Consider the following 16,272-nt stretch of genomic DNA (forward strand, 5'->3'; position numbering starts at 1 on the left):
TTTTTCCCCCCCACCCCTTTTGCTTCCACCCACTCAACGTTCTCCCCACACTAAGTGCCACAGCGCTGACTTGTCAGTCACCACCGCGACCGGTCATAGTATGCCCTATCCTGCGCTGCACTCGTGCATTATGGGAGGAGCGCTGTTGCTGGGCACGTGGGTGATGCCAGGTGGCCCTGCAACGCAGTGCAAAGGCAGTGAAAATGTAGTGGGACCCTTTAAACCTGCAGTCTGAGCATGTTACACAACACCTGCCCAATCCACAGTAGCTGTAGTGTATAGTACACCTGTTGAAGCGAATAAGAACAGTTACTGTGGCTTTGTACAAGACCTCTCTAGAACCACACATTCCTCCATCCTCAGAGTAAACCCCAAGTATTTTAAAAGGTAAATCATTTAGATCTGAGGTTCCCAACCTGAGGTGCATTTACCACTAGTGATCAAAAAAAAAAAAGATTCAATGTGGTACGACAAAAACAGCATCCCCCATGCTTTGGTGGGGAGAGGTTTATTTTATTATTATTTTTGAACCAGGGAGTACCCGGGAGCTGTTCCATGGTCCAGGCACCCACCAGTTCCCCAAATATTTGTATTTTTGTTTGCACATTTTGAAGAAACCCTTCCCACCCTGCTCCCGCTCTTGTGAAATATGGCAAACCGATCTACAAATATTACAGCAGGGTCACCAATAGAAAGCCACATCAATCTTCCGCTAAAGATGCGGCTTTCTATCGGTTGCTGGAGCAGGCGCTAATCCCCACTGCCATTTTTAATCTGTCAAGTGGGCAGTCCGCCACTCCCAAACCAGGGGATCCCAAGACAGGAGGGGTCCACGGATGAGTCTTAAGACTGTTCGTGTGTGCTACATATACAAAGTAAATTAACAAAGGGGGATTTCAAAACAAATGTAACAATACATATCTTTTTTTTATTAAATTGCAAGAATTAAACAGGTATAAGAAACTACAGAGTAAAAACGCTATATGAACATTAAAATCCAGATTAAAAGAATTTCATCAAAAACTAAAACAAGGTGCAGGCTTAACTCTTAACTTTGTAACTACACTACATTTTGCAGAGGCAGAGCGTAACTCAACTGGCTGCAGAAGTAAAAGTTTTGCAGGAGGTCTCTCTGCCTGGTTAAAACGTTACACATCAGATTCCTGGTCACCCGCTTTCTGCAGGAAATGCTTTCAATGAGTTACTAGCTGCTTTGGCAGTTACATTTAACCTTTCTATGGCCTCTATTCAATATGTGGTTTTCATCATGTCAGCGAAGCTCTGAGCGCCCTTCACTTGAAATAAGCTCAACTCCTCGCTTGCATGCATATTGTTTCTGAGGGACCTGGAACCCCCCACTGTCCTGCTGTCTCCTCCAGCACTGAAGAGCTTCAAGAGAACCAGCAACACAAGCTCTCATGTCCATGATAAGACTTGGCACAACGTACTCGGTTGGCATGGAAAGCAAGCTACCTCTTCTATCCTGGTGTTGCAGGAGGAGTCAGGGAATCCAGAAAAGCTAAAGCACTTGTGAATGACGCTGCAGAGAGCACAGCACGAGGGAGAATAGCCATCTGCAGAACAGCAAGTCCATGCCAAGCTGATGAGCCAGGGAAGTCACAGTCCACTTTAACCATCCATGGTGCATTATACCAGCGCTGTAGCCAGCCTGCCAAGCATAGCGTGTCAGCCATATAACTTTAGGTTCCCAAGAGTTGCTTATGACTTTTCTCTTTGGAAATTAGAACACGCTCCCATCGTTTTTATTTCAAAGAGACAACAAAGGCAGCTATAGGAATTGGCTCAAATCACATGGGTTTTGTGATTTGACTTGTCATATCTACTACCAAGTGGCATAAAGCCAATCAGATAATCCTGCTCTAACCTGTGAAGCTGGGAAGTGGCAAGCGAGGGAACTTGAACCTCTTCCAGGGACGGGGTATTAAAACTGTTGTGGCTGAAGCCGCTAAATGGTGACTGGGTATTCGGTAGATGTCGTTTGTAGGGAAGGGGCTGAATAGTTAAATAATGTCTGCAGCATCTTACTAATTTTTAGTAAAAAGCCACTATAATGTTAAAACGGTGCTGCCGAGAATGCGCTCTGGCACAGGGCTAATAAATTACAGGGCTGAATAGTGAGCACATCCTACAACGAAAGCTGAACGAGAAAAAAAAACGAGAGGAGATTCCGGTTCCAAATGCTGGCTCCCCGTCGCCAGCCTTCGCAGTGGGAGTAGAACATTCGTGGCACTGGGCTCTTCTCTTTAATGCAGGTGTGGGGTCGGTCTGCTCACATCGCGGAAGAAAACATGCGTCAGGGCGGCCTTGGCCGAGATACGTTTGTTGGAGTCGTACTGGAGCATTTGCTGGAAAGAAGAATGTGGTGAACGGTGAGACAGGCCACGAGAGAGGTACACAAATGAAGTACCAAGGTAGGGCGAACGGAGGCTAATGCATGGTTAACAATGCAATGAATCCATACAAGTGGATAGACTTTAGGGGGATAGTCTTTAAAGTCTGGCAGGAGTTAACGCCTCAGACTGAGTGTGAAGTCCCATCGACTTGAATGGGAGTTACCGTCGGATCCGGTGCATAAGCGTGTAACAGACCAGAATGGATAACCCCCATAGTGCATTGCTGTTAATGGTAGTAGCATGCTTTTCATTACACAAAGGGTTAGGGGAAAGAGAAATAAGAAATGAAGAAAGTTAAGAAAAGTGAGAAAAAAAAACCCCGAAAGTATAAAAGATGGTGGAAAAGTGAAGGTCAATAGGGAAGAGTTGACAGGTAAAGCAACACATGGCACACTGAAAGACCCCTTAGAGTTGTGTCTTCTCTGTCACTTACAGCCAAAAGGTCTCTACCGTCATCATCCAATGGGGGCACCACCTTACTGAAGTCCTGCCGGGCCCACTTGGGAAAGGTGGACTTGTAATCTGGCATAGAAGTCACACCCGGCCAAGACACCTCGTCAGGGGTCCCCAGTGTCCGGAAGATGCGGAAAAGCTGATCGATTTCAGAGTCCCCCGGGAACAGAGCTCTCCTAGTGACCTGCAATGAGCAATGAAAAAGCATCAAGTGCCCAGCTGGGGGAAAAAGTACCAAAAATGCTCACGTGGGTATGCAAAGTAATAATATGGTTTGATACTAATAGACCAGGGGTGGCCAACTCCAGCCCTCAAAGTGCCACTGATCGAGCCACCTGTGCAGAAGTAGGGCTATCCTGAAAACCTGGCCAGTTGGTGGCCCTTTAGAGCTGGAGCTGGCCACTCCGGTAATAGACGATCAGTGTCCTGCAGAGCCCAGAACAAGTCAGGTCTTCGGGAACTCTGTGCTGCATGTGTACATTTCTCATTTACATGAAGACCTTCATTCGCAATCCTGCACGCCTTCACAACCTGGCTTGTCTGTGGCCCTCAAGGTGTAAAAAATGTCCCTAAATTAGAGCATGGAAGGCGCCCTAACTCCTGAGGGGGTCTTTTGTTCATGTCGAGGATGAAAATGTTTAAGGGCAGCCTGACAAGGGACGTTAATACGTCACGTTATAATCCTTCCATTTACCAATCCTTTACCTCTTTAAACACTAACTTGGCGAGTCCATGTCTCTTTATGAAACGGAAGCCACGTGAGAATAGCACCCAATTGTCAAAGCTTAGAATTCCACCACCGATCACATGGGAGTCGTGCAATAGCACATCGGCGATATCAGCTGCATCATAACCTTACCCTCAAGGGACATTCCTGTATCAGCAGCACGTACTGGGAATGAAAGCTACCTCACAGCCAACATACCCTCAGGGAGAGGAAGCAGTGTGTGACGGGCCTTGTCTCAATCACATTCAAGTCACGCTGTGTGAAACAGACAAGGCCCTCATTCTGTGTCCTACTCTCACTCCGTTCAGCAGACCACTGCCCTCAGCCCCAATTTCTGCTGAATGACGCCTGCTGAATCATTTTAGGTATATCACCAGCCCCGGGCAATAAAAACCTAGAAAAAAACCGGATCAGCAGACACTGCTTGGCCAGCAACACGGATATTACACTGCTTCTTGGATATCACAAAATCCCTTTCTTCTTTTTCTGAACTACAAACTTGTGCTTGGAGAGAACTGAATATATGATTTGCAGCTGTTCTCAATTCAATAGGCTGCAGAAGTGGCATTGAAAGGAAAGGCGTTTGTTTTCCTATATTGAACATATATTTAAGCATATACTAGGAAAGATAAAGGGCTTTAAAAGCAGCAATTATCTTCATAACAAACATGAATACTCCAACTCCTTGTTGTATGTGCCTATAGTTGCCTCGAATATTATTGAATCCAGCGACAGCGCATGAAGCGAGTATGCAGAGGCTTTCCATGCCTCTCTGGAATAGAAGCATTGCTTTAGTGTGCTGGTAGGCAGGATTGCACCAAAACGGAACACGAGATGGAACACTGGCTGTGTGACTTGCGGGTAATGCAGGGAGATGGGAGTGGCAGCTTTTTGTAGTTACCATTTCTGCAAAGATGCACCCCAAGCTCCAGATATCCACAGCGGTGGAGTAGTACTTGCAGCCAAGAAGGATTTCCGGAGCTCGGTACCACAGCGTGACGACCTGCATAGAGAAACCAGACGCAGGCAAAACATTTTAAAATCAGATCTACAAACCCTGTCCCCCCCCCCCCAAAACCAGTAAGGACAGAAAGTGTTTTTATAGACCGGGTTATTTTTCTATCCACAAGAACCAGCACTTTTTTTTAAAGATAAACAAGAAAATCCATATAGCGAAATGAATCAGCAACGGTGCTGGCTGCATTATTTATTGTTCTTTAAATATAAAATCCCCTTTTTCTTTTGCTTATGGTTTCCAACACCGTTTTATATATGTTAAACTTCCCTGATCACATGTGTTTCTGAAACGGTTTGCCTTCCCATAGGTGGAACCGCTTATTCATCACTATGGAGAACTTCTACACTCAGACGTCAGGCAAGGGGAGTGGGGGAAAGCAGCGACATAAAAGGAAGCGCTAAGGTGTGGAGAGGTACAAGACTAGCCCGTGTGGCAATCTCATTCAGAGAGGGGGGTAGCATCCCTGCTTCACTACATGTAACTATCAGGACGTTGGACATCCATGGGAGCAAAGGAGGTTTGGGGGAGAAAGAAGTGCTCAGAAGCCTTACAAATAAGAGTCCATACACCTTAAGTTTAGAACCTTCAGTGCAAAAGGTTTCGGAGCACGGTTACGAGATCACAAACATGAAGCCTGATGCGACTTAATACACAAGATACCTCTTCATCAGTGCAGAGGCTGGTAAAGGTAGTTGTGTGCCGCTAAATGAGAATTACTCGGACATTATTTCAAGTTTCAGGCATAAGGACAAATAGTACATTATATGGATACGAACATGAAATGATTTGTGTATCACATACAGTGTGTGTGATACAGAAAGTAACATAACGTGATCCAGGTCAGACCTGGTAACATGGGAGCGGACACCTACAGCTTCCGTCCCCCTCTGGCCTCCTGCTGCAGACCTAAGAATCACTTAACAAGACTGATGTGCTCCTCACCATCAGACAGTCTTCAAATTAAGCAAATAGGATTTATAGTTGTGAAACCCTATGTAGAAGGCCCATATCTACTCTACGCCGCTGCCTGCCTCCCGGGTCCCCCCCTAGAACCCACAGTGAGCTTCTCCTTTCATTTGTCCTGGGCCACAAGATTTCTATTGCCGGCCCTGCTTATGAGCACTCATGTCTCAGACAGGCCCACCAACCGGTTTTACCCCCTAATCACACAGCAAACAATGCATCCGCTGCAGCCAGGGATTCTGGGTAATAACATTCAAATGAGCACTCACAGTGCATCACTTTTTGCTTCCTATTCACTTATATAGGGCAACTGAAATCCATAACTGACCATGTATAACGTTGATATGAATACTGTTGTTCGTTACAATGTGTTAAAAAAAATAAAAACTGAAACCATACCCAAATATGACTCATTAACCATCATAAATAATTCCTGACCTGACAATCTCCCGCTTCCTGTGGGGAATGTTAACTATGGCATTTTGAGCTACCAAACTCGCCTCCATCCAAAGTCATCACTTTGATTTTCTCCTTCACAGGTTTAGAACTCCGCCCTGATCATTGCAACTTAGATCATTCCTAACCACCTGGTATTAGACTTAAGCTGAAAATTACAATATCCTACATATAATGCAAGAGATACGAGAGACTTATTTCATTGTTTTAGCAATGTGGATCCATGAATTCTTCGGATTAAAATACAGGTGGCTGGGTTAGGAGGATGTTAATGACATAGGGCTCAAGCGACATTGTTGATGACCCCTTGTTATCCAGCAATTAGACACGACCTTGGCATAGTAACCAGCATGTAGACGGAGGATAAATTGACTCAACGGTTTATAGGTCTCTTCTACATCGGAGTTACGTCACAGCAGAAATAAATAGTGCTGTAACAAACTGTAGGCTCTAGCTTACAAGTGGCTCACCTCATGGGTGTAGGTTCTCACCGGCACCCCAAACGCCCGTGCCAGTCCAAAATCCGCAAGCTTGATGGCTCCATCGGTGTTGATGAGCAAGTTCTGCGGTTTTAGGTCACGGTGCAAGACACGGTGGGAGTGACAGAAAGCCAAACCCTGCAGCAGCTGGAACAGGTAACTCTGGAGGTCAAGGTGGAAGAGCGCAAAAGAAACACTTAACATGGGCAGTGCAATACTAAGAAAAGTACCTGCAGCACTCAAACGCCTGTGACATCAATAGTGGTCAAACACAAAGCAGTTTAATGCAAAGAAAAACAAAATCTCATAAACAGAGCATATTACACAGGTCACTGTCAGGGTGCAATTACACAAATACTCCCCCGGAGAGGGGTATACCCAGGAGGACTGGGAAGAGGGACAAGGAAGACAAACAACACACTGAACTACGTACTAAAAATATCAGTGTGCAAAAAAAAAAAAATAAAAATAAAAAAAAAAGGAAGGAAGAAGTACTACACACTTCCAAAAAGGCAACAACACAAAAAAGAAAACAGAATCCAAAAATCAAGGGGGGCGGGTACGTCGCGGGCACTTAGCCCTCCTGGGCCCGTTCCCACATAAGAGTGGTACTTCCCATCAGGAGGAAGAAAGGAGTCCCATAGCTACAATGTAACCTGTGAGTACTTATATAGGAGGGTGATGTAGGAAAGATCATCTCATCTGCTGCTCTGCATCACATCACCCCACCGTCCAGCATGCAAGAGGAGTGTGCCGCAGTGCAATGTGCCGCACGGCACGAGAGCAGCATGAGTTAACACTTTCTCTGCCCGTCTACAATCTACCTGGATGTGTCTATGGCAGGGACAGAGTTAATAGGTGGCCAAAGAACACAAAAGGCAACTTGTATTCACAGTAAGTTACTAAAGGAGATAGGGGAACTCTATATACAGTTCCAGACACCAACGATATCAGATACCAACCCAACTCTATATAAATTCAAGCAGAGAGCATCCTAATAGCGCTCTGTTTAGAAAAGCACCAAACATTCTGGAACTTAAAGACCGCGAAACACATTCTTGCACAGATAGCAATGGGGTATTTTAGTATTTGTAATGCAACTCATGCTGTATGTATACATACCCCAACAGAGATAACAGTCTCTTGGTCACATTGTTGTATAGAGAAAATAAATAAAATATTAGCAAATCATGTGGAAACGAGAAAATAACATCACTGTGTACGTAACTAATTATTTTTTTGTGATCAATGTTTTAGTCAGCAGGTAGCTCAGAGCTGGAAGAAGAGAGTAAAGAAAATCCCTGCTACGTGAGCGGGCAAGTACACGTCTGTCTCACTTTAACAAGGGCCAAGGGGATCCCACTGACGGTGGAGCCGTCCATAAACTTCTTCAGATCCTGGTTGAGGAACTCAAAGACGAGGTACAGCTTGTTCTCCGTGTGAATTACGTCGAGAAGCCTGGTGGGGGGAAATTAACAAGCATGGAGGTGAGATCAATAGAGGTCAAAAACAGAGGGCAGAAATACAGAAGAATGGCAAATCGAGAGCAGGGAAAGGAGCGATATTAAAACAAACTGATGAGTTCACACAAGTGTCCTCTTGACCCTGTCAGCCCTCATGCCCCACATGTTTTTGACTCGGATCTATTAAAGTGTTAGAGGGTTTGTATCTATATGATTGCTCACTTACTTGACAATATTGGGGTGGTTCAACTCCTTCAGGAGAGAGATTTCTCGGATGGCTGTGCTTGGGACACCTTCTGTCTCACTGGGAAGGAAGAAAACCAGACTGAACAAAAAGGTATAACCAACACTCCCCACCATCCACCTCTACATGGTTAATATGACCATTGCTCATGTCTCCTCACTACAGCCATCTGCTGTCCCAATGCCACCCCAGAAATGGCTGTATGAAAGCCCTTTTAGGTATTACTGTAATGGGGCTATGAGCTGAAAGTTGCCATCTACATATTTAGCATCACATCAAGATACAGAAATATGTTGCTGCTACACCACACACACACACACACACACATCTCAGTTACTCGATCTAAAAACAATAGAATGATTCAGCTTCAGAGGGACCCACCCAATTCCATTAAAAAAAAAGTTATCAGACACACTTCAGACTAAAAAGGGGCCCTTTACTTTATCATATGTTGCAGAAAAATCACTACATTTTCATGAAAATGTGAGCAAGTATAAGTGTCACAGTAGGTCATTACATTTAAGAATTATTTTCTAATCTAATATTCTTTGGAATTGGGGATGGGATGATGACCTCATCAAGCGCATAGTTACAAAATGGTGTGTAGCGAAGAAGATAAGCACGTTACAAAGTGCTGGAGACAGAGCAAGAAGTATGGTCCAAAACGTTTTCATCTTCGGGCGTGCATTTCAGCAGCAAGGGGAGGACATTTTGAACACACTTTATAGTAACCGTAGCGTTTCACATTACAACTGTTTAACACATTTACGAGCTACGGAGAAAAAACTCCTATTTCTCTTTAATGAGCATGAACCTAGCGCCAAGCTTACGTGAGCGTGCTGGGACTGCCATATAAAGACTGTAATAAGTAAAAGCGGCAAGCGCTGAGCGCACAGCACGCTCAGCGCCAGTGGGGACGCAGCCTTACATACACACAGCCCTAACCTTGAACGCATACTTCAATCTGACTTTTTGAGACTTGAAAATGGGATTTCCCAAAACAAACTGTTTTTAAACACTGACAAGACTTAGGCCTCGGGCATGGTGCCTCGGGCCGCGCTGATCTGCCTCGTCTGCTCAAACTGGAGCTTTTTTGTGTCCTGGCTGGAGAGGCAGTGAGCGTGTTTTGGGGGCGGGGCAGAGGCGGGGCTAGTCCCTCGCTCCCATTGGATGTGAGCGGTCACGTGACCGCTCCCGAGCAGCAAATTTTAAACTTGCCTGTCTCTCCAAAATATCTGAGCCTCCGCACGCTCAAGCCGCGCTGATGACAGATGCAGGGGGTAAGTGCACCTGCTCAGCGCGGCTCAGCAAGGCTCACCGTACTATGTCCCAGGCCTAAGTGGTATTTGGGCTAAAGCTACATTTTTAAAGCTTCCAATGAATGAGCTCCAGATCAGAACCAACTCTAATACCATCCTATTAGTTTTAAATACCTGGGCATATGGTTTGACTCCCATTTAACATTTGGGTTGCACATTGATACCCTGACACCCAAAACCTATGCCAAACAAGGTGTACTTTATACTGGTCAGAAAACACATCGCACAGCAGATGCCAATGCCAATTATAGACTGTGGGGACATAGTATAAGGCTCAGCACCCCAAACTCACCTTAAACTTGACACCCTCTACAATTCAATATGCCGTTTCGTTCTCCAATGCAATTACAATACACATCACTGCAAAATACTCAAAGAACCAGATTGGTCATTACTAGAGTCTAGGCACAAAGTTCATCTTTCCTGTCTTGCCTTGAAATACTTTCTGGACAAGCTCCCCGTCTATCTGAACAAGTTCCTCACCCCTACCACATGCAGCACTTATCTGAGATCTGACTCAGAAAGACTGTTCATGGTCCCAAGGTTCCGCAAAGTATCCGGCCGCTCCTCCTCCTCTTACCGTGCACTCCAAAACTGGAACAACCTACCAGAGACTCTCACATCCACCACCAGTCTAAGTTCTTTAAAAACTAAAGCTGTCTCACATTTTAACCTTGTCTGTAATGGTTACATACGCCTATAACATTATCTCTAGCTGTGCATGCAATGTCTTGTATATAATGTATAACCCTGTTCACTTCATGTAATCATGTATTATTTGTCATCATAACTATGCCCAGGACATAAATGAAAAACGAGAGGTAATACTTCCTGGTAAAACTTTACAAATAAAATAAATTGGAGAGTATTCTTTTTAAAACTTAAGTTTGGAATTTGCACAACGTCGGAAAGATAAGTGGGGCGGGAAGAACACAAATAAGATGAGATGGGGGGGAGGAATGCCATTACATCACATAATGACTATACATATCAAAGAGTAAGACATATTCCGGATGAGTATCAGTTGCGAAAGTCCATACCTCTACCAAAGAAAATGTGGGGTTTGGCTACTTTATACAAGGTACCGACAACTTTAATCTCATCTACACCTCTGCAGTCGGGAACCAAGGCACAGAAGAGAAAGGCTATAACAGGATTGAATTTGGGTTCAGCTCTGGGTTACCCGCGTAGGAGAGCCAGGGCTGCCAAACGTTTTGACAAGTGTCGTTCAGAAAATTGGTCAAATTCTCCATCAAACCTTTGTCCTAATGCTTGGCAGGATCGGTATTTTATTGCGAGTATTCTTTGATGGGTTAATCATACATAGAAATACATCAGTAGAAGAGGTAACAGAAACCACATAGATAGGGCACACTGGATTATCTCAACAATACATTAGTACACTACCAAAATCTAAAAGTCAGACGCAATAAAAGTCCCATGGTGAACAAATGCACACCAATACATCCAAGATTCAGCTTCCAGCATGTCCTACCTAGGGGTGAAAACGGTATGTTGGTTACTTGTTGCAATGCAATATGAGCATCTTATTATATTGTATGTCTTTATTTGTATAGCGCCATTAATGTACATAGCGCTTCACAGTAGTAATACACGTGGCAAACATAAATAACAAATAGTAAATAAATATAAGTAACAGGTCATGGGAATAAGTGCTTCAGACATACGTAACATTTAGGGAGAGGAGTCCCTGCTCCGAGGAGCTTACAATCTAATTGGTATGTAGGAGGAACGTACATAAACAGTAGGGCATTTTGGTAAGTGCTTCTGCAGGGGGCCAAGCTTTATGTATCGTGTGTCTAGTAGTATCTACGGTGCTACTCATATGCTTCTTTAAGCAAGTGTGTCTTAAAGGTGGATAGAATGGGTGTAAGCCGGGTATCGAACTATTGAACTTATGAACTATTAGTGTGCATTAGTATTTGTTTATTACACTGTAGCCATTTTTCATGCCATTTATTGGGGGTGATCGTTGCATTAACTGCACTCATAGGGACATTACACTTACATATACTGCACAAGGGAGGGGGCTCTTCAACAAACCTACATCTTTTTTGTTTCATTCATTTTGACTAATGCAAAGTGTGAATAAAATTGAGGTAACTTGTAATAGTACAAACATGTAAAAGTTGTATGTTTTAAGTAAAGCAAAATGTATATATAAGAACTTACATCCTTAGATAATACATCATGTTACAGGAGTATCCTATGATTATATGGCGCAGCAGAATTGATACTTCTTGGGTATCAGATAGGAGACTGTGCAAACACTTGACAAACGTATTTCACTGGACAGCTTTGCTGGAGAGTCATGATGTAATGTATTCCATTACCTGTGTAACCTTACTCCAACAGCAAGCCAAACATTAGTGGATATGGCAGTGTTTAACTTTTTAGGTTAGGGAACCCTATAATTATATTGTGAAATTCTAGGGAACCCCAACCCCCTCTTATAGCGCGTCTGAGATCAGATGCATTGTAAGGAACCCCAACCCTCTCTAATAGTTGTCCGAGATCTTCTGTATTTGGTACAAATTTCAAATGACCTGAAAATTGCAAGGAACACGTTAGAACCCCGGTTGAAAACCACTGGGATATGTTAAAGTAAGTACCAGATGTCACACTTGTCTAGGCACCATGTTACCCACTGGTAGTTACATAGTGGCATACGAACTGTATTCAGTTTTCCACACAACGACCTATATTATAACAAGAGAAGATCTACTGGTGCAGTTCCCACTGCAGGTTTATTTTATTTAAAGGCATCTTCATCATACTTCACAGTAGCATCTCTACTTTTACCTCTAGTTTATTCCCTGTGCCTTGAATTTGAAACACTGCATTTTACGCCTGAACAATAAGTCCAAACCCCAAGTTAAGGGGCTAAGACCTTGCGACCTCACTGGGCTTACAATAGAGGCTCAGGATAAAACAATGACTGAAGTCCGCATGAGAAAGGAGCTCTGCTGCTGGCGTACACCAAGTGACAATAAACAACAGGGGCTGCCATGTGAACACACTACTGCAGGCTTTTGGCCTTAAAAGAAATAAAGTTAAATAAAGTTGGCAAACAGCTTTTAATGGCATCACACTAAGCTCTTTTTTTTTTACAATAGGTGATTGCATTATGCCACAATAACCAGGGAAGAATATGACTGTAGCTCAGTCTCATTAGGAAAGCGATGAGCAGGGCTGCTAGAATTAGAGTGTGCTGACAATAGGTCCAGCAGATGTAATGCACAGAGGCCCACTCCCTGGCAATCCCGTGACTTGCTTCTATTAATTCTGGGGGGTAACGGGTGGGGAGACCAGGGGTGCAATATCCTTAAACCAGTCCCAGTGCCATTCCCTAGTTCTGTCTTTGGTACACTCTGTAGGGTTAGACCCTTGGTAGGGTTTAGTGTCCATCTCAGGACTACCTTACACGTCAGGAACAGGAGAGCTGTCTTCTACTACAGTACTTGCTGATAATATTGGCATTTTCATCCACAGAAAGATATTGAAAGTCAATTAACCACTTTCTCTTGTGCAAAAAAAAATAAAAATAGCACAAAAGAGAGGGGAGAAGGGGCTATGCAATTGCGTGTTCATATCTCGGGGGTTACACCCTATAAAAGGAGTGGGATTTTACACATTTTCAACAGGAAGTTGACATTTTAGAGAAATACTGATTTGTAAAACTCTGCTATCAACTTATTCCTATATTGAGTGACTGAGTCTTCCAATAAATGCTCACTCACTAATAATGTTAGTTATCACCTTCCCCATAGCACCCAACCCATACAAAAAAAAAGCGATGTTGAGCTGATTTGTGACTGTACCACTACTTTGAATGCATATTCTTGGGAGTGTGAATAAAAAACACCTAGGATTGATCTTCCTACCATAGGAATCTGCATCCTATAGAATTAGAGAAAAAGTACCACGGAGCACCATCAGAAGGCCTATGGGGAAACAGAAGTCTTAATATTGCTGACAAATGACAAGCAGGGGTTGCCCTAATAGCCAGTGTATAAGAGAAGTGCTTGTTTACAAATTCCCATCCTATTCAGCTCCAAGAGGAAAATCATTTATTGATTTTTTTTTTGCAGATGGTTATACTTTTTGACTACCCCAAATCATTGTACATTGGCTCCAGAGACTTCACTGCCTCCATAACAATGTGATTGTTTAATACAGACTGGTCCTGCTGGCTATCATAGTATCCCACGGTTATGAATGATGACTTTTCCCTAGCAGGGGCAGTTGTCAGACGGGTGCCTCCCTGTCACAGGTTATGTGGGGTATGCGGGCATGTTCCCGGGACTCACGTGTCCAGGCGGATCTTCTTCAGAGCCACCACTTCCCCGGTCACCCTGTTCCGAGCTTTGTACACCACCCCGTACGTGCCCTCCCCGATCTTCTCCACCTTCTGGAAGTTTTCCATGGCGGAGGAGAGGCGCCGTGTCCCGGGGGGGGAGGGGGTGCCTAACTGGATCGGGGTCCCGGATTCGGTTCCCCGGGGTTAGGTTCGGGGATTGGCGCTCAATCTTCCGAGCTCCCTACAATGTTTCCTCCCGAAAACTTCCCGCCACCGCTTTGCCACGCCCCTCAAACTTTCGATTGGTTGAGCGCTCGCCTTGTCCTTTGTGACGTCATAATACCGAATCGAACGCTGTATTGCCCCACGTCACAATGGCATCATTCATTAATTGGCGGTAACGGGACGATCCATGTTATTTTTTGGAACGGCTCCCCTCCTGGCATTTATGGGGTTAAGTCATGCAGGGCTAAACACAACAATAAGCATAGGACTGGATTTATATGTGAAAGGAAAATGAATGTCTTTAATAGCAATTGCTCAAGAAATCTGGCTCGTTTTTTTACACGTTGATTAATAACCCCTGAGGTGCATTGAAATAAATAAGTGTCAGCAAAAAAAAAAAAATGACTCAAACAACAAATACACCACCCAGTTATGAAACACTTTATTAATAGTTGGAATGGAGTCCCCTGCAAAGGAGGTCTAGTGGCTCTACACCAGCGTTTTTCAACGGGTTCCCCTGACATCCCTAAAGGGTTCCCTGCAATTTTCAGGTCATTTGAAAATTGAACCAAATATAGAAGAATTTACAATGCATCTGATCTCAGAGGTACTGTTAGAGGGGGTTGGGGTTCCTTACAATGCATCTGATCTCAGAGGCGCTGTTAGAGGGGGTTGGGGTTCCTTACAATGCATCTGACTCAGAGGCACTGTTAGAGGGGGTTGGGGTTCCTTACAATGCATCTGAACTCAGGCGCACTATTAGAGAGGGTTGGGGTTCCTTACAATGCATCTAATCTCAGAGGCACTGTTAGAGGGGGTTGGGGTTCCTTACAATGCATCTAATCTCAGAGGCACTGTTAGAGGGGGTTGGGGTTCCTTACAATGCATCTGATCCAGGGATGCCACCTCTCCGGGTTTGACCCGGAGACTCTGGCTTTCGGGCACTTACCTCCGGGCTACGGGTTGCCAGCGTCAATATCTGGGCGGCGGTGCTGCGCGGCGGCATTCTCCTGCGATTTCAACCTCCAACTGCAGTGAACATGGCTGTGCGGGATGGATGCCGCGCAGCCATGGTAACCAGACGCTATGTGACGTCATGACGCTACATGGCGCCACATTGCCATGGCAACGCGTAGCATCATGACATCACTTAGCGTCTGGTTACCATGGCTGCTCGGCGTCGTTTGACTGCAGTTGGAGGTGGAAATTGCAGGAGAATGCCGGAGACGCCGCCGCACCAACGCGCCTCACAAATGAAGGGATTTTTTTTTTCTCCGGGTTGGCCTTCAGTAGAAGGTGGCAACCCTGATCTGATCTCACACGCGCTATTAGAGAGGGTTGGGGTTCCTTACAATGCATCTGATCTCACACGCGCTATTAGAGAGGGTTGGGGTTCCTTACAATGCATCTGATCTCACACACGCTATTAGAGAGGGTTGGGGTTCCTTACAATGTATCTGATCTCAGACACACTATAAGGCCACGGGCATGGTCAGCGCTTAGGCACTGACCCCCGCTGACGCTTGTCAGTAAGCCCCTGCAGCCGCAATGAGAGCGGCTTTAGCAGGGGCTCGCGCACGCTTCCTCAAGTGTGCGGAGGCGTAGCCGACAATAATTTTTTAGTTTGAGCGCTCACGGGGGCGCAGGGCCGGTCACATGAGCGGTTTGCCCAATGAGTGTGAACCAGCTCCGTGACGTCACTGGCCCGCCCCCGACACGCCCCCGGAGGGCGCGCGAACTAAGGCCAGGGAAAGCACCCGCATTGCCTCAGTGCGCATCCGCACGGCTGAAGTCACTATGGACTCAGCCTTAGAGAGGGTCGACAATGCATCTGATCTCAGGCGCGCTATTAGACAGTGATCCAGTGGCGTAGCTAGACATGCGTGGGCCCTCGGGCAAAAAATGTTTTAGGTCCCCATTATAAGTGAACGTATTCTGTGGATTCAGGAGAAAAATTCGCCTCAATTCAAATTGGAGGATATCTCTCCTAATCATCTCTCCTTAACATCCCTCCTCAGGTCTCTCCCCCTGATCCTCATCAATCCTCATCTCCCCCCCACCCCCACCTCAGCTCCCTCCTCATCATCTCTCCTCCTCCATGCCTACCTGTGGGACAGGGTGGTGATAGAGGCAGACGGGGGGAGATGAGGGTACGTGGAAGCGAGCCGCCACAGTGAAGCAGAGGAGCAG

The 16,272-nt window shown here is 45.2% G+C and overlaps 1 protein-coding gene across 1 annotated transcript; it reads right to left on the reverse strand.

Annotated features, from left to right (window-relative positions):
* Positions 1 to 908: 908 nt before the first annotated feature.
* CDK2 (cyclin dependent kinase 2) lies at positions 909 to 14,151 on the reverse strand. The gene is made up of 7 exons (XM_075591370.1): positions 13,868 to 14,151; positions 8,200 to 8,277; positions 7,848 to 7,968; positions 6,502 to 6,672; positions 4,496 to 4,597; positions 2,848 to 3,051; positions 909 to 2,366 (listed from the first exon to the last, which is right to left on the reverse strand). The coding sequence occupies exons 1-7, from the start codon at positions 13,981 to 13,983 to the stop codon at positions 2,265 to 2,267; spliced, it is 894 nt and encodes a 297-aa protein (XP_075447485.1). The 5' UTR covers positions 13,984 to 14,151; the 3' UTR covers positions 909 to 2,264.
* Positions 14,152 to 16,272: the final 2,121 nt, after the last annotated feature.

Source organism: Ascaphus truei, chromosome 3 (genome assembly GCF_040206685.1).
Source record: "Ascaphus truei isolate aAscTru1 chromosome 3, aAscTru1.hap1, whole genome shotgun sequence".
NCBI classification, from domain to species: domain Eukaryota; kingdom Metazoa; phylum Chordata; class Amphibia; order Anura; family Ascaphidae; genus Ascaphus; species Ascaphus truei.